The 27437-nt window shown below is 56.1% G+C and overlaps 1 protein-coding gene, 1 long non-coding RNA gene and 1 pseudogene across 2 annotated transcripts; 2 read left to right on the forward strand and 1 right to left on the reverse strand.

Annotated features, from left to right (window-relative positions):
- The first annotated feature begins 12141 nt into the window (after positions 1 to 12141).
- Positions 12142 to 22142, forward strand: LOC112270180 (annotated as a pseudogene).
- Positions 22143 to 22880: 738 nt separating this feature from the next.
- On the forward strand, positions 22881 to 24167 carry LOC112271803. The gene is made up of 2 exons (XR_002965257.1): positions 22881 to 23616; positions 23693 to 24167. It is a non-coding gene; the product is annotated as an uncharacterized LOC112271803 (long non-coding RNA).
- Positions 24161 to 25499, reverse strand: LOC100840175. Its single transcript, XM_014896521.2, has 4 exons — positions 25238 to 25499; positions 24733 to 25160; positions 24557 to 24632; positions 24161 to 24323 (listed from the first exon to the last, which is right to left on the reverse strand). Exons 1-4 carry the CDS (start codon positions 25397 to 25399, stop codon positions 24204 to 24206), a joined length of 786 nt encoding a protein of 261 aa, XP_014752007.1. The 5' UTR covers positions 25400 to 25499; the 3' UTR covers positions 24161 to 24203.
- Between the last annotated feature and the right edge of the window lie 1938 nt (positions 25500 to 27437).

The following is a 27437-nucleotide window of genomic DNA, read 5'->3' on the forward strand; positions in this document are numbered from 1 at the left end:
CCTACCCAGTTCAAACCATTCATTTTATTAGGAAATTGGAATGAGTGAGACCTTCCTTACAGCCCCAATATCCAGTTGCTCATAATTGTCCGTAACCGGGGACACGGCTAAGTACTTAGATTGACACTCTGGAGAGGTGGTACACTTTACCCACAAGAATTCGACGTGTTAATCCCTTGCTGTCCTCCGGGTGGAGTAGCAACGGCATCGACTTCAAGAATTTTCAGAACATGTTCACCCAAACCACCTGAGGGACCCGCGCTCCCACCTACACAACTACCTCATTACAATCCCTCGGATCTGGGTAAACATTTCTTACTCCATCCAGGCAGAGCCCACATTACCATGTGGTTGTACTGGAAGCTACTAAACAGGAAACTAGTCCAGTCTCTGGTTATCCCGGGTGGCATCCCACACTGTGACGAAGGCGCTCCCCGAATCCATGGAAGAGACGTCCATGGACGATCCATCTTCGAATCCACGGAGACTCGACTCAGAGGGACCCATAGAAATGGACCTAACGTCACGACATCCGAATACTCAAAGCAGCCCACCCAGGACGGTTCATTGAATTACTTGTTTTGCCATACACTAGGAAAACTATATTTGTAAATCAATAGTATCACATTGTAATAATACCACCCTCGTATAATCTCATAGCATAGCATTTTACTACTACGATGGCAATTGGTGGTAAGGTCATGACAAAGGGTATCCTATACTACTAGGACAGATCATACCTAGGATAGATACAGTAATAAACCTAACAATGCAACTAATAAAATCTAGTGCATAATAAAATAATGGGTAAATTATCAAAGTGAACTTGCCTTGATAGTAGTTGGTATTCAGACACTCTTCACAGTCACACAGTTCGCTCTCCGAGAAAACTATACAATCAAGCAAACATACACATACATAAAGACACCATACAAGGAAAAGATTATGTATGCCATGATGCAATGCAAAACATGTGACATGAGTTTGGTTTATTTTATTTGGGTGATCTACTGATCCAAAGCCTCGAGAATTAAGCACATGCAATTAGGGTTTTTAAGCAAAAGCAAAGGCTAGGGTTTAAACCCTAAAATGAGATTTTATTTGCAACTGCAAAGCAATTTAATTCAAATATTTATTTATCTATCCCATTGGACAGAGGACAATTAAACAAAATTTTGGGCACTGGTTTCATTCAAAAAGGACTTCTAAATAATTAGTTATGATTTAAATGGCATAAAACCCTAATCTGTAAATTGAATCTGATTCAAATATTCAAATTTGAAATTGTACAGTGCCAAAAGATTCTGCGTTTCCTAAGGATTCCAAAAAGGTGTGGATCACTAAATTTGGCCAAACAGATTTAAAGTTATGATCATTTGAAGTTGCAGGGGCTTTTCTGCAAAAGTGCCTTTTATTAATTCCGGGGGATTAAAATTACATTTTCATTTTATAATTCCGGGTGCCACGTGTCAGCATCTAATTGGTGCGTACCGGTTCGGTTAAAAATTAAAACAGGATCTAATCTTAGCCCTCGGATCCGGATCGGACGGACGAGGGGAGTTCTAGGGTTTACCGGCGGCGGCGGCAGTCACCGGAGACGGAGGGGATGGCGGCGCGGGGTCCTCCGGCGAAGCTGACGTCGTGGGGGTGGCCGGGGACGGCGCGGCGCGGCACGGCGGGGACGGGGGCGCGGTCGGCGTGGGCTCGGGCGGCACGGGTCGTCGCCTAGGTCGAAGAAGACGCGGCGGCGCGGGTGCGGCTTCGGCGAAGCTTCGGGCGGCGGTGCGGGCGGCGCTGCAGGGCACAAAGATGGAGAAGAAGCGCGTCAAACGAACCGCGAGGAGGAGAGAAAGAAGATGGGGGAGGTCCGGTCGTGCTTGGCGTACCGTGCAGGTGGCGGCGAGCTCGGGACGGCGGCGGGCGCGGAGCTTCTCCGGCGAGCGATTCCGGCAATGCAAATTTGAATTCAAATATGCAATTGTGGCATGATGCTCATGGATGCAATGCACATGTAAAAGTTTGAAATTTTGGGATGTTACAATGGATCACATAAACATTTCCCCCGAAGAAGTGATGAGACTTCGATACCCTCGAATATCGCATTATGATCTAAGAGCTTTAGAAGAATACGTGAAAAGAGAAGCATCACGCTATAAAGGCGTGATTAAGGTCTGAAGTTGTTAAACTTTTTTCATGTTACGATATGTACGTGACGATATATTGATGTTGCCTTGTTTTGGCTGTTCCTATGATTTTGTCAGGTGCATTTGAGCGAGCGTGTTGCGGGCGGGGGATCGTGCGGACCAGGCTGGTTAGCCGGCGAGGTGGGAACACCGAATTGTCAGGTTGGTGGCGTTAATTGGGGGGATCGAGCCGTCAAAGTAGGGCGTGCCGGGCTACGGAATCAAACATTATTGATAAGGGGGTATTCATAAAGGTAACAAATATGTCGACAATTCCAACATTCCAGATGTAGTGCGTGTTATGTACCAAAAAAGAGTTTTTGTGCATTTTTTTTAGAACAGGAAAGTTGTGAAGATAGATAAATTTGAGCGTCTGATGCTTGTTATAATGGTGCCCAAGAAAAGGTGCACTAAAATTATGAGGTGAAAGGGTGTCGTAACCTTAGGGAACAAATGTAATGAAATTTGAGCATGTTGTTCCTTATTGAATGTAACATGTTGTTTTCGTAAGGATGATACTTCCCATGTGAACGATTAAGCATGCGATAATTAATTGCTAGTTACAAACGAAAAGAACATGCAATTGTGCTAATGTCAATTTGCGAATAAATGTACAGATAATGGAGGTGGCGAAGAAAGTTGTTCGGATGCAGAGAAGAGCTTCAGGACTAAATGCTTCAGTTGACAATGCTTGCCTGCAGAGGATACTGAACGGTCTTGCCGAGACGGAGGCGCAACATATATTGGAGTTGATCGAAAGGAGCATGGATGAACAAAAGAAATTGGGAGATTGTATGATGGAGGTATTCCTCAGCGAGCTTGCAGCATCGTCGGGTCTTAGCGTCGATGAAGTATTTGGTACTGAACGTACACCGCCGATAAGTACACCGACAGGTGAGAGCGATGACATGGTACTGGTCAGGACATGTGAATAAAATTAAAATAGGGATATGACATGTATGAAACTAATGGATTGATGATTTGATATCAGGTATTTATTCCCGTGTGGCTGACATGATGTTGATCGATGTTGACAGTGTGTTCAGTGAGGGTTTGCGCAGACCTAGAGGTACAACAATTCTCTTGTGCCTGCGGTGAAGTGTGTTTTAATTGTAGTTTCATTACCATGTTAATAGAAGAAGATGTTTGTTGCTCAAACTATATGATCTTACCTTGGTTACGTAAAAATTCCCAAATCAATGACGCGTGTATGTGTATTGAATGTGGAATCAGGAGTTGTGATCGAGACGGGAGGGGCTATGGCTGACGTGCCAAGGTCAAAGGTAACTATCGGAAGAGGAAGAGAAACAAATTTCCATGGAACTGGAACGAAGGGCGCAATTCGATACAGGTAGTTAAACTTGGGTGCTTGAATTGTGAAATATGTTTTTGGTGCAACATTACATTGTTAATGGGATTTTTGTGGACTCACGCAGGCGTACCATCCTATCGGGGGAGAAAGGGAGGACTTTTTGGATCAGTGGATGCATTGTCGAACAGTGGAGAAACTGAAACCAGAATGACAGCCTTGTCCAAGAGAAGAACGATTGAGAGGTTGTCCCCTACGAACATCTGCATGTGTTAAAATTTTGAGAGATATTCTGGTATTATTCAACAATTAATATGGTATTTGTCGTACGTATAGAAGAAGAACATAAAGGACCTGCGTGTGTTAGTATGCCCAAATTTGACACGACGCCGAGTATGTCGAGTATTCGCATGAGCATACATGGTTTATTCAAGGTGCACGGACCGGCATGTAATTTCTGTGACTGCTATTCCGTCTAGGAGGGGTTGGGGGGGGGGGGATGGGGAAGGGGTGGTGGGAGGGATTTGACTTTGGGATGACGGTGGGTGAAGGAGATGTGAGTCAATATGTAAATTCGTCATTGTGTGCAAACGTTGTGGATGAATGCACATAGGACTTGAAAAAAAAGGATGGAACAAAAATACCATTTGCTTTTTCGTATTTTATTTCTTGAAATGTGCAACCATATTTAGGGATCGTACGAAAGGTGGTTGACATGATTGATCGGTGAATAATAATGCAGATTCCATTGTACGGACGGCACGTAAAATTCGAAGAACGGTGGAAAAAAAGAATTGTGTTTATTTTTGGACTAAAATTTCAAAGTGATGTTGTTACCATGCGAAATTAATTTGCGTTAAACTTAAATTTCAGGTATTGCTAACTCGCCGAAATTCGATTCGACAGCAACACCTCGGAGACCGCGGACAAGAAAAGTCGGATTGTTCGGAATTGGTAAGACGTTGGTAACGTGTTTTAGAATTCAGTTGAAGAAATGGAAACGGGAGAGCTCGGTGGACATGCAAGTAATTCTGCGTTGGCACATCAAGCTGTAAGAGAAACAATGTCGGAGGTGGCAACCCCAGGTTAGCTTGTTGAATATTTATGAAAAGAAATATTTTCTCTCCTATGCACATGAAGTTGGTAGTGATTTCTTGGGGTCAGCATAAAACATGAATGGTACTATGTCGTAGGAGGAACTGACGGATTTGCGACAAGTCATAACATCAGTAAGATGTTGTTGTCCGTCAATGTACTGATCAATGCGCAGGTACATGTTGAATAAAACAATGAAAATGACAGAACATTCTGTAGATTCTGTTTTTTAGATTATAATTAAAAGGCCCGATTAAAACAATGAAAATGACAGTACAATCTATAGATTCTGTTTTTGTAAATGAAGTGAATGGTGTAGGGGCGGCGTGGGTGTAAATATGAAATACATTAAACGAAATTTGTAATGTTGGTAAACTGTTTCACAGCTGCTGCCGTGAGGACTTGCTGTGGTTCGCTATGAGTGGAAGATACCGTCAAGATGTTGCGGAAGGGTCTGGCGGAGGTAGTGAATCTGAAGGAACTGATGTTGTTGACGATTTGTACGACAACGTGCAGTGCCGCACAGGTCCGGAATTACAGGAGTAAGTACATGATGCATATGATTAGTGGGGAAGTGAAAATCTGAAGAAATATTGGAAAAAAATTCATCCCTTTGTCAGGAAGTTTGGGGTTCTGTTTGATGTTGTGTTTGTTGTGATGAAGGACATGGTATCGACACATTGAGCCAACAGAGTTGACAATGACAGGCTCCGAGCTAAAGGAGGAATTTACAATAGGCACATGCATGTCTGATAAGGGTGTGGAAGCAATAATTCGGCTGATAAATGGAGGTGGTTTATTTGGGGCAGTGGAAACAGGAGGCATAAGCAGGAAGCTCCTTGGAAATACTTGGTTTGTGGTAAGGAAATCTTTTTCAATAGAGTCATTTACAATTGTTCGGAAAGTTGAGCAGCTGGGGTTGTATTGTTTGGAACAACAAAAATGTCGTCGCACCGGGCTCCGACACCGGGGGTGCGCCGGCACCCCCTTCTTAGGTTCGGCAGTGGGCTACAGGGATCGCTCCGGCGATTGCCGGCGGGACCAATGCAAAGCGCAAAAAGGCACCCTAGACACTACTCACGGGCACATGCACACGCTTTTTACCTAGGTTCGGGCCACCTTGCGGTGTAAAACCCTACGTCCTGCTTGTCTGAGCTTATATTACCGAGTAATCAGCTGTTTATAGGGTTGCCGGGAAAAGCCCTGGGACGATCTCTTTTTGGCTAAATGCTCTTTTTTCTACTTTGGGCTACCACCGAAATCAACCCTAGACTGAACTGGAACCGGAACTTAAACCTTTGACCGTGGGCGGGGTTCCTCCTTTTATAGCCAAGGGGATACCACAGGTGCCACGGTGCATGGTTTACAAGTGGCGAGTAAGGAGCCAGGGCAACTCCTCCTCGCTGCGTTGGTATGCACGCATGAATGCCAACTCTGCTGCTAGGGGTCTAGAGCTTAACAAGTAGGATTGGACAGTCACTGTTTGCCTGACTAGACGGGTAACTCCCCTCCTGTCGGCTCATTTAATGCGCCGTGCGCTTCACTCATTGCCCTGGCAAGTCTGCGTACCGGGGAGTCTGGCGCACGCCCAAGTGGCGCCGTTGCTCTGCTCGCTCAGCCCCGCCCTTACGGCGGGGGCCTGCGCCCGAGAGTCTCTCCTTCCGGCAAGTGACTTCCCGGGAGGTGCCCAGGCGGGAATATTCCCCGAAGCCCCGCTAGCCCTTCCGGGCTGGTGGCTTGCCGGGCAGCCTGTTCGCTGCCGCCCGGGGCGAGTCCCTCCTGGGAACCCAGCGATGCAACCCACGCGTCGCGCAACGGTGGCACCCCGGCAACACCGGTTCCTGGGCGAGCTTTTCCCCGGTCGGTTGTCGGGCTACGCCCCAACCAACGCGTGGGTCCCGACTCGCCTCGGGCCCGCGTCTCTTCGCTGCCCCACGTACCCTGCCGTTACGGACGGAGTGGTGAGTGCGTGATTTCCTCCATAACCTCCCCCTTAACAGGAAAGTTAAGGCCACTTTCCGCATTACTCCTTTGATTAGGAATTATCCCAGCGCATCCGTAGGATGCGGAACCGGCCGTTACCAAACGGCCGGGTGCTATAAAGTTTTTACTGCTGCCGCAAGGGGAAAACACTTTGCTGCCACAGCTTTCGTCTTCCAACTTCTTTGCATCTTGCGCCCAAGAACCCCTCCTAGCTCCTGCCCCCGTTCCCCATGGCGCCTCCCACCACCAGGAAGGGAAAAGGCGGCCAAGGCCGCCGCCGACAAAGACCGGAAGAAGCGAGAGATGATGGCCTCGCTAGCCTTCTACCGGTCCGGCTACAACGGCGAGGTGCTGGCAAAGATCCAGCACGCCGTCGCCTCCCGATTCAACGAGCACGGGGAGACCCAGATCCTTCCCGCGGGCGCCGACCACCAGGAAAATGACTTCCAGGTGTTCGGGCGCTTCCTCCTCACCGGGCTGGTGTCGCCATTCTCGCTGTTCCTCCACGCGCTGATGGAGTCATACCAGCTGCGGGTGGCGCAGCTCCACCCCACGTCGCTCTACCTCGTCGACATCTTCCAATTCCTCTGCGAAGCGTTCGTAGGGGTGATGCTGTCTGTGGCGCTCTTCCGCCATTACTTCTACCCCCGGATTGACAACGCGAAGGCGATGTCGTCGGGGGTGGTGTTCCGCGCCCGCGACCGGATGAAATCTGAGTTCATCGTCCGGTCGGAGAAGAAAATCGAGAAGGAGTGGCACGGGGACTGGTGCTGGGTCCACGTAGAAGACCCCGAGGAGTTCATCCTCCCGCCCACGGAGTTGCCGCAACCCCACGCCAATCTCCTCCCCATCGTGGAGAAGATCAAAGCTCTGCGGTTGGCAGGGCTTACCGACGTCGACGTGGCGCGTACCTTCATCACCTGGCACGTCGCGTCGCTCCAACTGCGCTCCCGGCCTACGTGGATGTACACGGGTTCTGGGGACAGGACGCGCCTCCACCGCGAAGGCGTGGATTCAGAATCCCTCCAAGCATGGGTGAGGGGGATCTCCGGCAAGGACCTCCCTGCAACGGGGTTCCCGCCGGGAGTCATCTCCCTCCATGCCGGTGTTGCGGGGCTCAATGACATCATCGCCGCCTTCCCGCCCTGCAATGAGTGGGGATTGATGGATGATACCCCCACTCGGACCCCGCGCGCTCCCCCCACCGGCACCTCGCGGGAAGCAGGTGCTTGAGGAGAGCGGGGGCGAGTCGGAGATCAGCTGGCCCTCCCTCCAGTCCCTGGATGACGAGGCGGGCCAGCCTGCAGCGTCCCACACAGTCGTCCCTGTGGACGACGACGATGAGGACAGTGATGACGCGCCCCTGATCGCGCGGAGATCAAGGGCGTACGCAGCGGCCGCGGCTCCCTCCACGGCGGCTGCGGCGGCACCCGCCCCAGCGGCGGCTCCCAGCTCTGCGGTGGCGGCCGCCTTAGGGGCGTCCGCCGGTACCTCAGCGGCGACCACACCCGTGGGGGTCACCGGAGCCATGGCGGCGACCACCCCGGCGGCGACCGCCAGAGACCCAGCGGCGTCTCCCTCAACGGCAGCGGCCGGGGCCGCGGCGGCATCCACACCGGGGGCGGCCCCTGACGCTGCGTGTCACACCAGTGGCACCCAGGGCGCCACCGTTGCGCGACACGTGGGCCCCGTCTCCGAGTTCCCGGAAGGATTTCGTCCCGGGCAGCAGCCACGAGCAGCCCGGCAAGCTACCGGCCCGAAAAGGCTAGCAGGGCTTCACGGAATATTCCCGCCTGGACACCTCCCGGGAAGCCGATTCTCGGTAGGGGGTTCCCAGGTGTGTTTGGCCTGGGCGCTTCCCGGGGAGCGACTTGCCGGGAGGAGGGGTTCCCGGGTGCAGGCTCCCACCACAAAGGTGGGGCCCAACGGACAGAGCAACGGCACCACGCGGGCGCGTGGCGGGCGTCGGATGCGCAGTCTCACTAGGGCGAGGAGTGAGGCGCACGGCGCATTAAATGAGCCGACAGGAGGGGCGATACCCGTCCAAATCAGGTGAACAGTGGCTGTCCAATCCTACCTTTAGGGTTTTAGACTCCTAGCAGCAAAGGGGCTGATACGGCGAGCGGTGCCTTAGAGACGCGATGGTGGTGCATTCCATCAGCGCCTAGCGCCGACGGGTGCACTGTCATCGCGCCCTTGCCGCATCACCCCATCGAGCCCGCTCCGAGGGGCGTTGCAGGGACACGGTGGTGGTGCATGCCATCAGTGCTCCGCGCCGACGGGTGCACTGCCGCCGTGCCCTTGCCGCACCTCCTCAAGCGAGCGGCTCCTGGGCGAGGGCTGCCGCGGAGGCACTTTGGTGGTGCATTCCATCGGTGCCCGGCACCGACGGGTGCACTCCCGCAGTGCCCCTGCCGCATCCCTCCCGAGGACACCTTCGCAAGGAGCAGGGGCTGCCGTGGAGACACTATGGTGGTGCATGCCATCGGCGCCTCCGATCGACAGGTGCACCACCATAGTGCCCCTGCCGCATTCCCCTAAGAGAGCCCCACTATAGGCGCGGGACGTTGCGAGGATGCTGTGATGGCACCGGTGCCGGCGTTCGCCGTCCGTCCCGGCCCATCACCGTGTCCCTGCCACGGCCCTCGAGCAGTTTTGCTCCCAGGCGTCGAGGGCTGCTGCGGGAACATCGTGGCATCCTTGCCGCCCGCTTTCGGCGGTGGTGGCGAGGAAGCCACGATGTCCCTGCCGCAGCCCTCAGACGGGTTTGTTCCAAGCAGTGAGGGTTGCCGCGGCGTCCCCGCTGCTTCCCTTTGTCAGGCACGTTGCAGGGATAACGAGCCAGGAGTGCGCCTCCGGTGAACGCTTCGGGCGCAAGAATGAACGAAAAGCTAAGTACTAGCACCTAAATGGCGAACCCACTAAGAACTGAACGTAATTGAACGCTGTCTCACCAGGTGTGGCCTCGGACCCTGCGCGTAGCTGGAGTGTTAGAAGGACGCTTGCGGGGGGAGTGCGCTCCCCGTGTGGCTTCCCGGGTCCGTCCTGGAAGGGCACGGCTTGGAGTAGTTACCCTGCAAGTGGAGTGGCTCCCCCGCTACCGCTTGACCCCAGGTCGGCACTGCGGGTCAGTCCCGGGTCCCTGGTCTGGTCAAGGGTGAGGCGCGCGAGTCCCCGGTAACACAAGGCAAAACACGCAAAGGCTAGGGGAGTCACCCCGCGAGACGGCACCGGGAACAAGGAACAAGAATTTAAGAAAATTAAAGAGCTTGATTGTCTAAGTGTTGAACGGTTACATAAGCTAATGGAAAAATAATTGTTTAAACGGCGCCAAGCGCCACACTTGCAGGAAAAACAAACAAAAGGAGGTACATTGGAAAGCGGCAAGAACGGCTGGAGGTGGCGGCAACTAGTTGTTGTCGTCTCCTACCGGGGGCTCCGGGGACGGCTCGGGCTCTGGCTTCCTCTGCATCCGCTCGACCACCTCGTCGACGGACCAGCGCACTGCTTGGGTGTGCGTGGGCTTGTCCTCGCTATCCGACCAGGCGTCCAGCAGGAACTCGAAGGGAAACTCCAGGTCCCAGAGATGTATCCTTGGGAGGATTTTCCCGGCAACCTCCCGGGTGCAGTTGGCGACTTCGTTGGTGCCGTACTGGGCGATCCAGACGTCGAGAGCCCCAAGCTTCCCCACCAGGTCAGAGAACAAGAGGATCAAGGTGGAGACATCCGTACCGTCCAACGCCGCGGCCTGCAGCTCGAACGAGGGCAGCAAGTCGCACAGCGCCTGGGCGATTTTCAGCAACTTCTCGGTTTCCAATTGCCGTTGCCCGATCAGCGTGCCATGATGGAGCCGAGTGTCGTGCGTGGCCTTCTTGGCCTTTCGGAGGTTGTCTTCCAACGCCGCAAGCTCCGCGGTCTTCACCGCGACGTCGTTGCCGGCCTTGGCGAGCTCCTCCCGAACAGCAGCCAGTTTGGTATCGAGCCTGTCCGCTCTGTCCTTGACGGAGCCAAGCTGGATCTCGTGCCGGGCCGCTGCTCCCACCGCGTCCTCGGTGGCCTTGACCTGCTCCTCCATCTTGACGCGAAGGCCCTGAATCTCTCCACGGTAGTTGGCGATCAGGTCGCTCTTCTCGTCCAGCCGGGCCTGGGCCGCCGCGAGCACCCCGGCGTGCTCCTTCTTGGTCGCCTCGAGGGTTGCCGCCAGCGAGTCTAGCTCCATGTGAAGCTTCGTGCGCTGGGCCTCCAGCTGCCGGTGGAGTTCGGCCTCCGGGACGACTGGTTCCTCGGCGTCCTCCAGGGCTTGCCGGGCAAGGCGCGTCTCCTCCCTGGCGTGGCGCATCTCCTCGCGCAGCCGGGAGAGCTCTTGCCATTCCCTCTCCACGGCTTTCCACACCTCGCCGAGTTGGCTCTTGGCAACGGCGTGGTGCTCCCTCACCTCGTTGAAAGAGGTGACGAAGGCTTGCTGTTGGTCCCTGACGGTGTCCAGGAACCAGTGCCCCCGCTCGAAGATGCTCGGATCCCAGGTGATAGGATTCTAAGCTAGCCTGGCGAGGGTGCCGAGGTCGGTGTTGGGGAGGGCAGCCGAGGAAGACGAAGCCCCTGCTGCCGTTGTAGGGCTGTGCGGGGGGTCGCCCGCCTGCTCTGGAGGTTCCTGTCGTCCTTCCCTGGCAGCTTCCCATTCACCCGCGCTCGGGAACCCCGGGGCTGAAGGAGCCTCCTTGCCCCCAGCAAGGGCCGTTACCTGCTGGGCAGCAAGTGAGTCCACGCCAGCTGCATCTGCAACTCCTGGCGCATTGCCAAGCCCCGTCTCGGCGGTGACCGTGGCCACCGCTGCCGCTGTCGCCGGCGCGACAGGACCTGGTGCAGGAGCTGACGCCGGGTCCTCTAGCGCCCCCATGATCTCGACATCGGAGTCGATATCAACCATGGTTGCGTCCGCTCTCGATATTGGCGTGTTTGGGCCTGCAACAACAAAGGATGTGAGGATGGACAAGTAGAAGAGTTATCGGCGGCAAGGGTAGCCAGAGCGATTACCTTGCAGGGCAGGTGGACTTGCGAGGGGGGCTTTCGCTGCCTCCCTCGTGCCGGCGGGAGCTTCCGAGAGGCCTGCCGCGGGTGAGTTGCTGCTTGCTGAAAGAGAAGGTACGTTTGTATGGTTAACTAACAACTAAAAAATGTAGCAGAGGAGGAGCGAAGGAGCCGTACCAGTTGCAAACCCCGCCCCGTTGGGGTTGGGTTGTCGGCGGACACGATGACGGCGCCACTGGCCCCCGTGCCGGCCGGGTCGGCGGCACCGCCGGCATCCGCGCGTGCTTCTTGTTTGGCGTGGTTCTTGCTCCTCCCCCTCTTGCTGGTGCTCGCCGGCGAGTTGGTCCTCGGGGGTTGCGCCGAAGCGCGAAGCCCCGGAAGACGCCCGGAGCGGTCGGCGCCGTAGGTGCCCGCGGGGTCGCCCTGACCCGGAGTGTCACGGGTGTCCACGGCAAAGCCGCCACGGTGTCAGGAGCTGGCCCCGAGGAGGCTTCTAGCGCGTCCCCGGCGACTGTCGCGGCCGGAGCCACTGCCGGGCCGCAGATGGTCCCCGCCGAGGTACCGGCAGGCGCTCCTGAGGCGGCCGCCGCCACCGGGGCGGGTGTCACCGTCGAGGTACCGGCGGGCACCCCTGAGGCGGCTGCCGCCTCCGGGCTGGCGGCCGCTGCCAGGGCGGATGTCGCCGATGGGGAAGATACCGTTGCGGTCGTCGAGGGGATGGCCGCGGTCGCTGCGAACGTCCTTGATCTCCGCACGATCAGGGGCGCATTGTCGCTGTCCTCGTCGTCGTCGTCCACGGGGACGACTTCCGGGGACGCTGCAGCCTGGCCCGCCTCGTCATCCAACGACTGGAGGGAGGGCCAGCTGGCCACGGATTCGCCTCCGCTCTCCTCCAGCACCTGCTTTCCGCGAGGTGCTTGCAGGGGAGCGTGCGGAGCCCGAATGGGGGTGTCGTCCATCAACCCCACTCGTTGCAGGGCGGGAAAGCGGCGACGATGTCATTGAGTGCCGCAACGCCGGTATGAAGGGAAAAGACCCCCGACGGGAACTTCGTTGATCAGAAGGTTTCGCTAGAGATTCCTCTCACCCACGTCCTGAGGGTTTCCAAATCCATGCCGTCCTGATGGAGGCGTGTCCTGTCCCCGGGACCCGTGTACATTCACACGGGCCGGGAGCGCAGCTGGAGTGGCGTGATGCGTCGGTGGATGAAGGTGAGCGCCACGTCCACGTCGGTGAGCCCCGCTAGCCGCAGCGCCTTGATCTTCTCCACGATGGGGAGGAGATCGGCGTCGCGGTGGTACTTGTCCTGCCAGCCGCTGTGGGGTTGCGGCAGCTCCGTGGGCGAGAGGATGAACTCTTGAGGGTCTTCCACTCGGACCCAGCACCAGTCGTCCCGCCACTCCTTCTCAATCTTCTTCCCCGACCAGACGATGAACTCGGACTTCATCTGGTCGCGGGCGCGGAATACCACCCCGACGACATCGCTTTCGCGTTGTCAATCCGAGGGTAGAAATAGTGGCGGAAGAGCGCCACCGACGGCATCACCCCCACGAACGCTTCGCAGAGAAATTGGAAGGTGGCGAGAATAAACAGCGATGTGGGGTGGAGCTGCGCCACCTGCAGCTGGTACGACTCCATTAGTGCATGGAGGAACAGCGAGAACGGCAGCACCAGCCCGGTGAGGAGGAAGCGCGCGAACACCCGAAAGTCATTGTCTTGGTGCTTGGCGCCCGCCGGAAGATCAGGGTCTCCCCGTGCTCGTTGAACTTGGAGGCGACGGCATGCCGGAACTTGTCCAATGCCTTGCCGTTGTAGCCAGGCCAGTAGAAGGCGATCGTGGCTCGCATCTCTCGCTTCTTCTGGTCTTTGGCGGCGGCTGCCTTGGTTGCCGCCTCGCTCTTGCTGGTCGCCGCTCTCTTCGAGACCTGCACCTCTTTTCCCTTCCTGGTGGTGGGGGGCACCATGGGGGGCGAAGGTGGGAGCTAGCAAGAACACTTGGATGCGAGGTGTGAAAGGAGGGTGAAGACGAAGGCCGTGGGGAATAGAGTGCTTTCCCCTTTTGGGCAGCGGTAAAATCTTTATAACACCCTGCCGTTTGGTAACGGCCGGTTCCGTACCCTACGGGTGCGCGGGGATAACTCCTAATCAAAAGGAGTAATGCGCGGAGTGGCCTTAACTTCCCTGCTTAAGGGGGAGGTTAGGGCGGAAATCACGTGCCCACTACTCCGTCTGTAACGACGTGGTACTAGGGGCAACGAAGGGGCGCGGGCCCGAGGCGAATCGGGGCCCACGCGTTGGTTGTGGGCGTAGCTCGGCAACCGACCTGGGGAAGGCTCGTCCGGGAACAGGTGATGCCGGCCCACGCCCGGGGGCTACTGTCGCACCAGTGGCACCCAGGGCGCCACCGTTGCGCGACGCGTGGGCCCTGTCTTCGAGTTCCCGGGAGGATTTCATCCCGGGCAGCAGCCACGAGCAGCCCGGCAAGCTACCGGCCCAGAAGGGCTAGCGGGGCTTCAAGGAATATTCCCGCCTGGACACCTCCTGGGAAGCCACTTCCCGGGAGGGGGGTTCCCGGGTGTGTTTGGCCTGGGCGCTTCCCGGGGAGCGACTTGCCGGGAGGAGGGGTTCCCGGGCGCAGGCTTCCGCCACAAAGGTGGGGCCCAACGGACAGAGCAACGGCGCCACGCGGGCACGTGGCGGGCGTCGGGTGCGCAGTCTCACCAGGGCGAGGAGTGAGGCGTACGGCGCATTAAATGAGCCGACAGGAGGGGCGTTACCCGTCCAAATCAGGTGAACAGTGGCTGTCCAATCCTACCTTTAGGGTTTTAGACTCCTAGCAGCAGAGGTGGCGTCCATGCACGCCACCAGCTTACCGAGGGGGAGTTGCATGTCTCCCTGATCGACACTTGTAATGCATGCGCCGAGGACCCCCGCCGACGGTCAAAGGGTTCGATGGTTCCACGGTTCCACAATCTGACGGGTGGATGGACTCACACTTAGCCATTAGCAGTACCCTAAAGCAGGGGAGAGCACTTAGCCAAAGAGAGAATGCCCAGGGACCCTCCCCCCGGCAACGTGTAAACGCTTCATCTACAGTCAATACCAGTTCGGACAGGCAGAACGTAAGGTTTTACACCTCTGGGTGGCCCGAACCTGGCTAAAAACGTGTGTGCATGTGTTCCGAGCTTGCATGCATCCGGGGTACATTACTTTGCGGGTTACATAGACCATCGGCCACACCGGCGATCGCCGGGACGATCCCCGACGCCCCTGCCGAACCAAAAAAGGGGGCGTGACCGCACGCGCCCGGTGTCGGAGCCCCGTGCGACGACACCGCGGCAGCCTCGTCGTCGGTTCCCGCGGCGCCCCAAGCTGCGGCAACCCACGGGCGCCCACGGCGCCGCCCGCTCGGGGGGTAGTCTTCTTGGGCTTCGCGCTCTGGCGCCACCCCCCGAGGACCGATTCACCGGCGAGCGCCTGCAAGAGGGGGAGGGGCGACTCTCCGCCCGCCGCGCCGAGCAAGAGGGCATGCGCGGATGCTAACGGCGCTGCCGACCCGACCGGTACAATGGCTAGCGGCGCCGTCATCGCACCTGCCGACGACCCAGCCCCAACGGAGGTGGCGCCGGCGACAGGTATGGATCTTTCCTTCCTTTTTCGCTATATTTTCAATTGTCAGTTAATCACACAATCGTACCTTCTCTTTCCGTAGGTGGCACCTCGCCCGCGGCAAGCCTCTTGGAGCCCCCTGCCGGGGCGAAGGAGGAGGGGGAGGCTCCCCCCGCAAGTCCGGCGGCCTTGCAAGGTAACCGCCTTGAGCCCCCTTGCCCGCCTCTGGGCTACTTTTTCGCTTGCCGCTTCTCACGCTTCTTGCCGCCGCAGGCCCAAGCGTACCCGCACCGGGAGCGGGCGCTACCGTGGTTCATCTTGACTCCGACGTAGAGATCACTGGGGCGGCAGAGGAGCCGGCAGTGGCTCCCGCACCAAGCCCTGCCGCGCTGGTCTCGGCGGCTGCGGTGACCACCGCCGCCGCCAGGACGGCACCCGGCGACGCGCCAGCAGCCGCGGACGCAGCTGGCGCGGATTCATCTGCTGCCCAGTAGAGGACGGCCCCTGCTGGGGGCGCGGCAGCCTCACCAGCCCCGCAATCCCTAGGCGCGGGTGAAGGGGAGGTTGCCGAGGAAGGGCGACAGGACACCCCGGCACATGCAGACGACCCCCCGTTCAGCTCTACGGTGGCGGCGGGGGCTTCGTCGTCGACCGCCTCCCTCGACACGAACCTCAGCGCCCTTGCCGGGGTGGCTTGGAATCCCATTACCTGGGATCCGAGCATCTTCGAGCGAGGGCACCGGTTCCTGGACACCATCAAGGACTAGCAACTGGCCTTCGTCACCTCTTTCAACGAGGTGAGGGAGCACCATGCAATCGCCAAGAGCCAGCTTGGTGAGGTGCGGGAAGCCCTGGAGAAGGAGTGGCAAGAGCTCTCCTGGCTGCGCGAGGAGACGCGCCTTGCCAGAGAGGAGGCGCGCCTTGCTCGGGAAGCCCTGGAAGGCGCCGACGAACGGGTCGTCTCGGAAGTGGAGCTCTACCGGCGGCTGGGCCTCCAGCGCGCCAAACTCCAAGGGGCGTTGGACTCGCTGGCGGCGACCCTCGAGAAAACCAAGAAGGAGCACGCCGGGGTGCTCGCGGCAGCCTAGGCCCGGCTTGACGAGAAGAGCGATCTGATCACCAACTACCGCGGTGAGATCCAGGGCCTGCGCGTCAAGCTGGAGGGGCAGTTCAAGGCCACCATGAGCGCGGTGGAAGCGCCGGCCCGGCATGAGATCCAGCTCGGCTCTGCCAAGGACAGAGCAGCCAGGCTTGAGACCGAGCTGGCCACCGTCCGGGAGGAGCTCGCCAAGGTCGGCAACGACAACGCGGTGAAGACCACAGAGCTCGCGGCGCTTGAGGGCAACCTCCATAAGGCCAAGAAGGCTGCGCATGATGCCCGGCTCCATCATGGCACGCTGATCGAGCAGCGGCAGATAGAGACCGAGAAGCTGCTCAAGATCGCCCAGGCGTTGCGTGACTTGCTGGCCCGGTTCGAGTTGCAGGCCGCGGCAGTGGACGGCACGGACGTCTCAACGCTGATCCCCTTCTTCTCCGACCTGGTGGGGAAGCTCGGGGCGCTCGACGTCTGGATCACCCAATACGGCACCAACGAGGTTGCCAACTGCGCCCGGGAGGTTGCCGGGACGATCCTCCTAAGGATACACCTCCGGGACCCGGAATTTCCCTTTGAGTCTCTGCTGGACGCCTGGTCGGACAGCGAGGACGAGCCGACCCACACCCAAGCGGTGCGTGAGTTCGTCGACGAGGTGGTCGAGCGGATGCAGCGGAAGCCGGACCCCGAGCCGTCCCCGGAGCCCCCGACAGAAGACGCCGGCAACTAGTTGCCGCGGCCTCCTGCCGGCCCTCGCTGCTTTCTTGTTTACCTTCTTTTGTTTTTGTCCTGCAAGTGTGGCGCTTTGCGCCATTTGAACAATTACATTTTCATTAGTTCATGTAATCATTCGCTGCTTAATTAATCAAGCTTTTTAGTTCTGCTTAGTGCTTGCTCCTTGTTCCTGGGGCTGCCTCGCAGGGTGGATCCCTTATCCTTTGTGTGCTGTGCTTTGTGTTGCCGGGGACTCGCGCGCCTCACTCTTGACCAGACCAGGGACCCAGGACGGACCCGCAGTGCCGACCTGGGGTCAAGCAGTAGCAGCGAGCCACTCCACTTGTGGGGTAACTACTCCAAGCCATGCCCTCCCGGGACGGACCCGGAAGCTGCACGGGGAGCGCACTCCCCCTGCAAGCGTCCTTCTAACACCTTAGCCACGAGGCAGCGTTCCGGGGGCACCCTTAACGAGGCAGCGTTCAGTTAAGTTCAATTTTTAAAGAGTTTGTCGTTCAAGTTCAAGCGCTTAGCTTTTCGTTCGGTCTCGTGCCCGGAGCGTTCGCCGGTGACATGCGCCTGGCACGCTTCCCTTGAGAGAGCCTGCTGGAGGAATGCGGTGGAGACGCCGTGGCAGGATCGCCGCCGGCGACAAGCGCCGACGACGATGCTTCCACCACGCCTCCACAACAACCCTCGCCTTTGAAAAAACCCTTGCTTTCCGGGGAACCTGTCCCGAGGGGCATGGCGGGGACGTCGTGACTTCCTCGCTGCCACCGGCGAGCGCGGGTGGCGAGGACGCCACGGAGTTCCCGCAGCAGCCCTCGTTGATTGGAGAAAAATCTGTTGGAGGGACGCAGCAGGGACGCTATGGTGGCCGGAGCGAACGGCGAACGCCGGCACCAGTGCCATCACAGCGTCCTAGCGACGACCCTCGCCTCTGGAGGCGCCCTCTTGAGGGGTGCGGCAGGGACACTATGGCAGTGCACCCGTCAGCGCTGAGCGCTGATGGCATGCACTACCATAGTGTCTCCACGGCGACCCTCGCTCCGCGCGGAGATACCCTTTGGAGGGATGCGGCCGGAGCACTGCGGCGGTGCACCCGTCAGCGCTGAGCGCTGATGGGATGCACCACCACAGTGCTTCCGCAGCAGGTCTCGCCCCGAAGCCGCTCGCTAGAGGAGGCGTGGCAAGGACACGGCGGCAGTGCACCCATCAGCGCTGAGTGCTGATGGCACGCACTACCACCGTGTCTCTGCGACGCCCCTCGGAGTGGGCTCGGTGGAGTGAGGCGGCAAGGGCGCCACGGCAGTGCACCCGTCGATGCCGAGCGCTGATGGGATGCACCACCATCGCGCCTCTGCGGCTCCACTCCCTTCCTTTTCCCAAGCTACGCTCTGAGCCGTTCCATGGCCGAGGCGTCGCTTTTATAGGCGCGGGGGAAGGGCTTGCCACCGCGTGCAACGGGCCAGCGCAGCACCCGTGCCACCCCACCCCTTGAAGCACGGTACGGTCTTCGCCTCCCCGCACGCCAAGTTGGTGTGGCACATGTGGCGGCCTCCTCCTGAGTCTAGGGCCTCAGAGTGCGGTGAGCCTCTCGTGGTGCGGTCGCTCCGCACCAAAAGGCACCGCTACGCGCCACGGCCCGTGGACGGTCCACGAGCATCACAGTGCGTGAGATTCCGCCTTTGCCCTGCACATTAGATTCTTACCAAACCCGAGGTGCTGCAAAAAAAATTCGAAATCCACGAAAACACAGAGTAGTATGGATAATCATAATCTCCTGCCTCCCAGCCCCCGGGCATGGAAGGGTCGATGCCAAATTTGGATATGAGCAATTCATTTCCCAGACGCAGCGACTGCATGGTGCACGTTGCGGGGAGCCCAGCAACCGCACGTCCCGTGATGCACGTGGCGGGAAGCCCGGCAACCGCATGTCCCGTGATGCACGTTGTGGGAAACCCGGCAACTGCATGCCCAGTGCCGGAGCGATCCGACAACAGGTTTACGTTTTCGAGGCTCCAGCAGTCCCCTGCTCACAACCAAGTATGGAAAAGCACTTCTGTGCACCCAAAGCAGGAGACAAAGGAAGAAGGAACATGCAAATAAACGAGGCGACCTTAAAATTTGGGGAAAAACACTTATCTTTATTCACAATAACCAGTGGTTTACACACGGGGGTTGCCCGGCTACACTAGTTCGAGAGGTATCCATCGGCGGCATCACCTGAGGGTCGGGCTCCGCCGCTTCACGGGTAGAACTTGCGCAAGTGCTCAATATTCCAACTATTTTGCACCGGCAAGCCATCTTCGGTTTCCAGCCGGACAGCCCCCGGTCTGGTCACCTGCATTACCCGGAAGGGGCCCTCCCATTTTGGAGTCAACTTGTTCCCGGCCTTCGTTCCTTGTATCCGGCGCAGGACAAGGTCTCCGTTCTCGAGCTTCCGGGGACGGACTCTTCTGTCGTGAGAACGACGGAGTCTCTGCTGGTAGCGCGCGGCTCGCACAGCAACCCGGCATCAAAGCTCTTCGATGAAGTTCAGATCGCCGACCCTTTGCTCGTTTTGGCTGGAGTTGCCGTACGCGCGTACTCGGGGAGATCCGTGCTTGAGCTCGAGGGGCAGCACCGCTTCTGCCCCATAGACAAGGGCGAAAGGGGTTTCGCCCATTGCCCGACTGGGTGTGGTCCTGATTGACCAAAGCACGGGCTGGAGTTCTTCAACCCAGTGTTTCCCGTGGCCTTTGAGCTTGTCAAAGGTTTTCGTCTTGAGCCCCCGCAGCACTTCCGCATTGGCTCGCTCCGCCTGCCCGTTTCTCCTCGGGTGAGCAACGGACGCGAAGGGCAACTTGGTGCCATGCCCTCGCAGTAGGCTTGGAACACCGCGCTCATGAATTGCATGCCGTTGTCGGTGACGATGCCGTAAGGCACACCAAACCGGCACACAATTTTCTTGACTTGATGGCCGCCTGGGCGGTCACCTTCCGCACTGGCTCTACTTCCACCCACTTGGAGAACTTGTCGATGGCCACGAACAAATACTCGTAACCGCCGACTGCTCTCGGCAGCTTGCCGACGATGTCCAGCCCCCAGACCACGAACGGCCATGAAGAAGGGATGACATGCAGGGCCTGTGCCGGCTGGTTGCTTTTCTTTGAGTGGAACTAGCACGCCTCGCACGTCTTCACCAGCCGCTCCACGTCGGCCAGGGCCGTGGGCCAGTAAAAACCGTGCCGGAACGCCTTGCCGGCCAGCGCCCAGGAGGCCACATGGTGGGAGCATGTGCCTCGATGTATCTCCTCCAACAGCGCACACCCTTCGTCTTGTGGTACATAGATGAGCTTAACTCCATTTGCACGCCTGCGGTAGATGTTTCCATCCACCACAGTGTACATTTTGGCTTGCCGCGCCACTCGCTCCGTGGCGACGTCGTCTTCCGGGAGGGCCTCCCCCTTCAAGTAGCGGGCGATTTCCACCGCCCAGGGAGGGGTCTCCCTGCCAACGCATGCCGCTATATCATCGGCATGGACCCCTACTGATTCAGGGTTTCCTTCGATTGCCGGAGGAGCTTCCCCGGCAACCGGCTTGGGGGCGACCGAAGGAGCCGCTTGCTTGTGGCAGAACACCCCCGTCGGGAGCTTCCGGCGCTCTGCTGCCATCTTGGACAGCTCGTCAGCAGCCAAGTTGTCCTTGCGCTTGACATGCTCGAATCGCAAACCCTTGAACTTGCGTTCCAGCTTGCGGACTTCCTCCACGTATGGTGCCATCTGTGGGCAGTCGTAGTCCTTGTTAACCTGGTTGATCACGAGCTGAGAGTCCCCGCGAACAACCAGGCGCTTGATGTCGAGGGCGATGGCCACCCGCAACCCGGCGAGCAAGCCTTCGTACTCTGCCGTGTTGTTGCTGGAGTTCGGGAAATCGAGTTGGACAACGAACCAGAGGGCGATGGCCACCCACAACCCGGCGAGCAAGCCTTCGTACTCTGCCGTGTTGTTGCTGGAGTTCGGGAAATCGAGTTGGACAACGAACCGCAGCTGGTCCCCCGTTGATGACTCGATGACGACCCCGGCGCCAGCTCCTTATAGACTTAACGCGCCGTCGAAGTAGAGGACCCAATGGCCTTCGTCCAGCTTGCCGGGCAGGCTGGTCTCCGGCTCCTCCTCTTCCATGCTTGTCGACGTCCACTCTGCAACGAAGTCAGCAAGGGCCGCACTCTTGATGCTCTTGGAGTTGGTGAAGCGCAGGTCAAACTCTGACAACTCCATCCTCCACTCGGGCACCCACCCAGTGGCTTCGTGGTTGGTGAGGGCCCGCTCAAGGCAGAATCCCGACACCACCGTGACGCGGTGCGCCTCGAAGTAGTGGTGCAGCTTGCGGGACGCAAGGAGAATCCCCAAGAGGAGCTTCTGTACTTGCGGATACCTCATACGGGCGTCGCGCAGCACCGTCCTGACGAAGTACACTGGGTGCTGCACGAGCCGCTTGCGCGGTGCTAAAGTAGCCGGCTCGGGGGTGGTCCCTGGGTTTGAGGCGGTTGCCGGGGGCTGCGCCGCCCCCTGCCCCGCAGCCTCGGTCCCCGGCACATCTTCCTCCCTCTCGGCAACCAACACCGAGCTGACCACCTGGTCAGTCGCTGCTAGGTAGAGTAGCAGCAGCTCGCTCGGCATGGGGGCGACGAGGACGGGTGGCGATTTCAGTTGGTGCTTGAGATCCTGGAACGCCACCTCGGCCTCAGGGGTCCACACAATTGGGCCCTTCTTCTTCATCACCTTGAAGAAAGGCAGGGCGCGTTCACCCAGCCTTGAGATGAAGCGGCCCAGCGCGGCAACGCAGCCGTTGAGGCGTTGGACATCCTTCACCTTGCGGGGAGCCTCCATCTTCTCGATAGCCTCTATCTTCTGTGGGTTGGCTTGTATCCCCATCTGAGAAACCTAGAAGCTGGCCCGAGTCCACACCAAAGGTGCACTTCTTAGGGTTCAGCTTGAGATTGATCCTGCAGAGGTTATCAAACGTCTCCCGCAGGTCACCAATCAGCAAGTCCCCACACTTTGATTTGATGACGATGTCGTCCATGTAGGCCTTCGCGTTCCGGCCTAGTTGGGGTTCCAAACATTCACGCAACGCGCGCTGAAATGTTGAGCCCGCGTTCTTCAACCCAAAAGGCATGCACATATAACAGTAGCAGCCAACCGGCGTGATGAAGGACTTTTTCTCCTCATCTTCGACCGCCATCTTAATTTGATGGTAGCCGGAAAAAGCATCTAGAAAACTCAGCAAGTCACAACCAGCGGTGGAATCTACTATTTGGTCGATACGGGGTACAGGGAAGGGATCCTTGGGGCATGCACGATTCAGATCAGTAAAATCTACACATATGCGAAGCTTATTTCCTACTTTAGGCACTACTACAGGGTTAGCTAACCAAGTGGGGTACAGAACTTTCCTGATAGCCCCGGCAGCCATGAGCTTGTCCACTTCTTACTTGATGAAATCTTTCCGCTCCTGTGCTTGCTGTCGAATCTTCTGCTTGACGGGGCGGGCATCTGGGCGCACCGTGAGTCGACGCTCAATCACCTCCCTAGGGACTCCGGAAGGTCCGACGGCTCCCAAGCGAGCACGTCGGCATTCTCCCGGAGAAAAGTGATGAGGGCGCTTTCCTATTCGGCAGTGAGGTTCGCACCGATGGTGACGGTGCGCTCCTTGTTGCCGGATTGGAGTGGCAGTTTCTTCACCTTGGTGGCCTGGCATGGAAGTGCAGCCGGAACCAAACATACTTGCGGTGAAAATAAACAAGTATCTGACTTCATAAACAACACTCCGTTGGTTCTGTGCGTGACTTGGGTCGGAAGAAAACTGATTGTGGTTGTTCTTGTAAGGTAACCGGCGAGACTGAGGACATTAATATGATACGTGGAGGACCGGCAAACGTAATGTCCGTACGAAAAAAAGCACTGGCTTGGGGAGGAAGATGGGGAGATGCGTGTAGGAAGACGGCGACAGTTAAAAAAAGGCAGGTTTTAATATCTATGGTAGGTCTGCGGGATGATTCAGATGTGCACAGCCGGTGTTGGTTCTACAAGGTTTTACCGTGCAGAAGAACAGTCTGAGAGAGGGAAACTTGGCTATTTAAGCTGTGGGGAATCGGGGCTGATCTGGACGAGTAGTGCGCGACGAAGTAAGAAACCGCCAATCCAGCACGCCTTCAGCAAAATCCCCACCCACCCATGACAACAAACAGCCGGCACACACCCAAAAAAACACAAATCCCAGAACACCCACCACAATCCCCCCCAAACACATCCCACCGCCAAACCCACCCCATCCGACATCACCAATCCATTGACAGTGGTCGGGCGAGATAGTTGCATATGTCAATCCTGAAGAAAAGCTTGCGTTGGTGGTGTCTTGGTGAAGATAGTGGGTATGGATCATACCGTCGTCAAACGCGCGGAGGAGGGGCCACGAGGAACAGGGGTTGGAGGGTGAGGCCTCAAAAGGCTCCAGTACTTGCAAATGGATGGAAGCTGGCAAGAAATTCCAAATACGATAAGAGTATTCGAAGAGGAGGAAGCGTCGCCATGCAGTGTTCCCGGCGGCAAGCGCGGGTAAGTGGGAACCAGCGAGGACATATCGGCGGTGGGGAAAATTACAATGTGATCGCGCTTGATTCTGATGATGAAGGTACATACATGGAAGTGTCCCAAAAGGCTTGTTTGGGTAAAAGGGACGAAGAAGAATGGAGAAGTGCTGAGGCAAGACGATCGCGTGGGCTGGCTAGAGATGAAGAAGAGGATTTGTGGAGCGGGCTCGTAGCAGAAACGGATGAAGAAGATAGAGCCGGTCGAAGGCCAATGCAACGGTGGGGATGCAAAGAAGAAGAGGTGATATGCATATCATCTGACGATGATGATTAAATTCGTTGCATGCCTCAGCGTGCAACTGAATTTAACTAAAGGAGAAGTCAGCTGAGATATAGTCAACGCAATCTGGTTCATGACTAGTAGGATCGGAATTAAAAATCTGGTAGTTTGTAATAGTAATTCTGTACGTATGAGTACTGGAGTGTACGATATTTAGAAATGATATCGTCGTAGCTAGTAATAATAACTGTAAGGTAAGCTCATTACTGATGTTATGGGCGGAGAAAAATAGGGGTCCACAGCTATATGATATAAAAGAACAGGATGACAACTCAAAGTACATGGAATGCTGTCATGATGGCTTCAAGTGCATCTGCCGGGGTTTTGCTGATATTGCCCTCAAGTCTCGTCACCTCGTAAAGAGTGTTCTGGTGATGCATGTTGAATGATTCCTGGGAGAAGAGAAAAGAAATTTGTTAATGCTTGGATTGAAAAAAAAAACGTGTTCAGATTAAGAATAAAACGGGGGAAACCAGGGCCAAAACAGAGGGTGTGAATGTGTGCAGTGTAGTTGTATTTAGCATGCGTGACGAAAAAAAATCCAAAAGCAGTACATGTAAATGAAGGAAGGTGGTTTTGGAAGTTCAAAAAAATCATGTTAAAAAATAAAAGGGTATGCACTGGCCTGTGTGAGAGGGTTCACGAGCTTGTCGCCGTCGAAATTCCGTAACATATATGACATGCACAATCCAGAATGTTGGCTGCAGTACAAAGACATTGGGTAAGAGCGGATGCACGATGGAGGGGGAAATGCCGTATTCCAAATGGAAAAGAAAAATCTATAATTGAAAAAGAAAATACCTGGGAAAATGTTCGGTCATGATGATGGGGTAGCGTGTAATCCAACCATTGGTGTCGCATGACCAATTTTTGAACATTTTCCGTACACACCGAAAGAACTCGTTGAGCATTAGATTTGAGGTGTACCCGTGAATTGTAATTCTCTCATTCGTGAAACCAAGAGGTCCGGCCATTGGGTCAAGAACAATTACACGTTTGTGCAGCATGTCCAGGACATATGCGCACCAACCATCATCCATCTGAACTGGTGTACCCCACTTTTTTGTTAGGTTGTCGTTCCTAACAGCCTGCGGTTGTTGGGCTGCGGTTACTTGGTCGTTCGAAGACGGGGATCTAGCATGCTGGAATGCCAAAGTCGAATCCGTGATCCTGTCTAGCATAGCCGTGTAATCCTCTTCCCACGCAAAATAACGGCATGATCCCTCAACCTGGTAGGTTTTGCGTCAGAAAGAAGTTCAAAAAGCTTGGTTAAGGGTAGTAATAAAAAGAAGTTGCAAGCGCTTACCTCTTCTGTAGGACATTTGTAGAATCTTTTCCCCTTCTTCGGTCCATCTTTCTTCTGAACGTTCGTTATGAGGCGCGTGCGGCCACAGCGGGGGCAGATTATGAGAGGGAGATGGGGTTGAGATGGGTTCCCACTGCAAGATTTAGAGGAAGATCCAGACATTACGAAACAGAAGATGGGGGAGACGTTGTCAGATGGAATGGTGGATGCGAATGTTCAGATACCGAAGGGGGGCAAGTGGCTGAATGGATGTTTGCCAAGGATAGAGCATTATATAAACCAGCGATGGGAAAAGGCCGTTGGAGAAGGAAGTGCTGTTGAAGAAATATGTTTGCCAAGGATAAATGCGGGGTACCGATTGAAACCTTGTAACAAGTCATGCAGTGTTAAGAAATTACGATAATAGGCATGAAGTTTGTCCGTGCTGCATTCCTTGAGAAAATTGTGGAATCCATTACGTTGAACAGAACTGTGAAGTGAAGAAAGGATAAGTGCATGACGGAATGATATTCAAGAAGAGGCCGATCTATATAATTTGTTAGATAATTTGTCTGGTACAAGAGCATGAGGTGCAGAGCAGTGACGTGGTCGGACATTGATTTGTAACAGACGATGGTATAACAAGAAAAAATACGAAAAATATATTTCGGTGATGCATGACGAAATAAGAACAACGAGATATATGGTGTCTTCTGCCAGAATGGATTTTTCTGTTCAGATAGATTATTTTGGAAACATTTTTTTATCAAGACAATTAAATATGACATTTCTGAAAAGGATCTTCCTTGCGGCCTGTTCCGAATATGAAGATGATACCTGGACGGTCCATCATAGGGAATGACCATGAAATGGGCCATGTGTATACAAAGTGTTCCCACCGGCGTGAATAAGAAATGAAACGATCGGACCTGGACGGTCTATCGCCGAGATATCCCACGAATATGGCCCATGTGTACCCACTGCAAATGTCAAGATGTGCAATATAGATTGCCAACCTGGGCTGTCCGAGCGGATGAAGCATGCATTAATCGCGACTTGGACGAGTCCGTGAGTTCCGCCCATTCCTGTCATGGGCTGGAAGGGAGGGGATAAGAGGGAATACGGAAGGAATACGCTATGGGCCGCACAAAATACGAGAGTGATTGGCCCACTAGAAGGTGCTCGTGATGGGGATTCCGCGGTGAGGATAACGAGATCGCTGTCGCCCGGGCTCCGAAAGGATTTTTCGTTTTTTGGGGAACTACTCAAAATAAAATGATAGCGCTGCTTCTCTACAACGCATCGCATATGATTTTCGTATAACTGAACTCTATCAGTCTATTTAACACACGCCCACCTGAGAGCTTGGCGGCTATGGCGGCCTGAAGACCCCGGCGACTCCAAGGGAGCCTTGCCCTCATCATGGCGGCCCTTGACCTCTCCACCATGGAGCGGTACACGATGGGTCCTACTCGTACGTTGACGCAGGATGTGGCTTCGGCGGCCAGGGAGACTCGGGACCTCTCCGCCATGGAAAACCTGCACTCGGCACCGGCGACAGCTAGGTGTTCTCAGGACACTCAACCTGCGAAACTCCATTGATCGTATGGATTTCACAATTGATCATAGCCCTGCCATTAAGCTTCGCCAAACTCTTTGGCGTCGCTGGCATCACCACGTCACCATGCCGAGATCCGCTCGTCCGGACTTCTTCATGGTTGCGTCCTTTGGTAGATGCAAATTTAGATTGGATGAGATTCCGGTTGCCAACCTTCTGAATGTAGGAGGTGCACCAGAAGAATTCAGGGTTGGTCATATCCGTGATCGCACTTTCCGATTCTCTGTCACGAATCATTTCACTTTCACCACCGTTGTGGTTTACTTTCACCTATGGGGATTTTGGTGGCCCTGACTATCGGAAGGAACTTGCGGCTTGGAATCAAGAGGAAGCAATTGCTTGGCAGACACCTGCCCGCACCTCCTCATGGCATCATGTGGCCCGTAGCTCTGGCCCCAGATCCTATGCCCAAGTTACATCGGGCGCTGATCATCTGACTGGTGCCAACTGTCAGCCCATTGGCCACAAATCAGTGTTCCACAGACTCGGCGTCCCATGTTCACCGCCCACCTCACCATGTTCACTGCCCAATTCATCCAAAGAGCAAGATCATGCTTACGCTGGGCATTTTCCAGAAGAGATTGAGGGGCTAAACAGGCCCAC

Source organism: Brachypodium distachyon, chromosome 1, assembly GCF_000005505.3.
Source record: "Brachypodium distachyon strain Bd21 chromosome 1, Brachypodium_distachyon_v3.0, whole genome shotgun sequence".
Taxonomy (NCBI): domain Eukaryota; kingdom Viridiplantae; phylum Streptophyta; class Magnoliopsida; order Poales; family Poaceae; genus Brachypodium; species Brachypodium distachyon.

Bases quoted from the DNA above. Each gene is read 5' to 3' on its own strand.
- LOC100840175 (XM_014896521.2), bottom strand. From the start codon at position 25,399: ATGTCTGGATCTTCCTCTAAATCTTGCAGTGGGAACCCATCTCAACCC. The intron at 25,161-25,237 runs GTAAGCGCTTGC...AAAACCTACCAG, and splicing joins ACAAATGTCCTACAGAAGAG to GTTGAGGGATCATGCCGTTA. The intron at 24,633-24,732 runs GTATTTTCTTTT...TTTGTACTGCAG, and splicing joins ATGACCGAACATTTTCCCAG to CCAACATTCTGGATTGTGCA.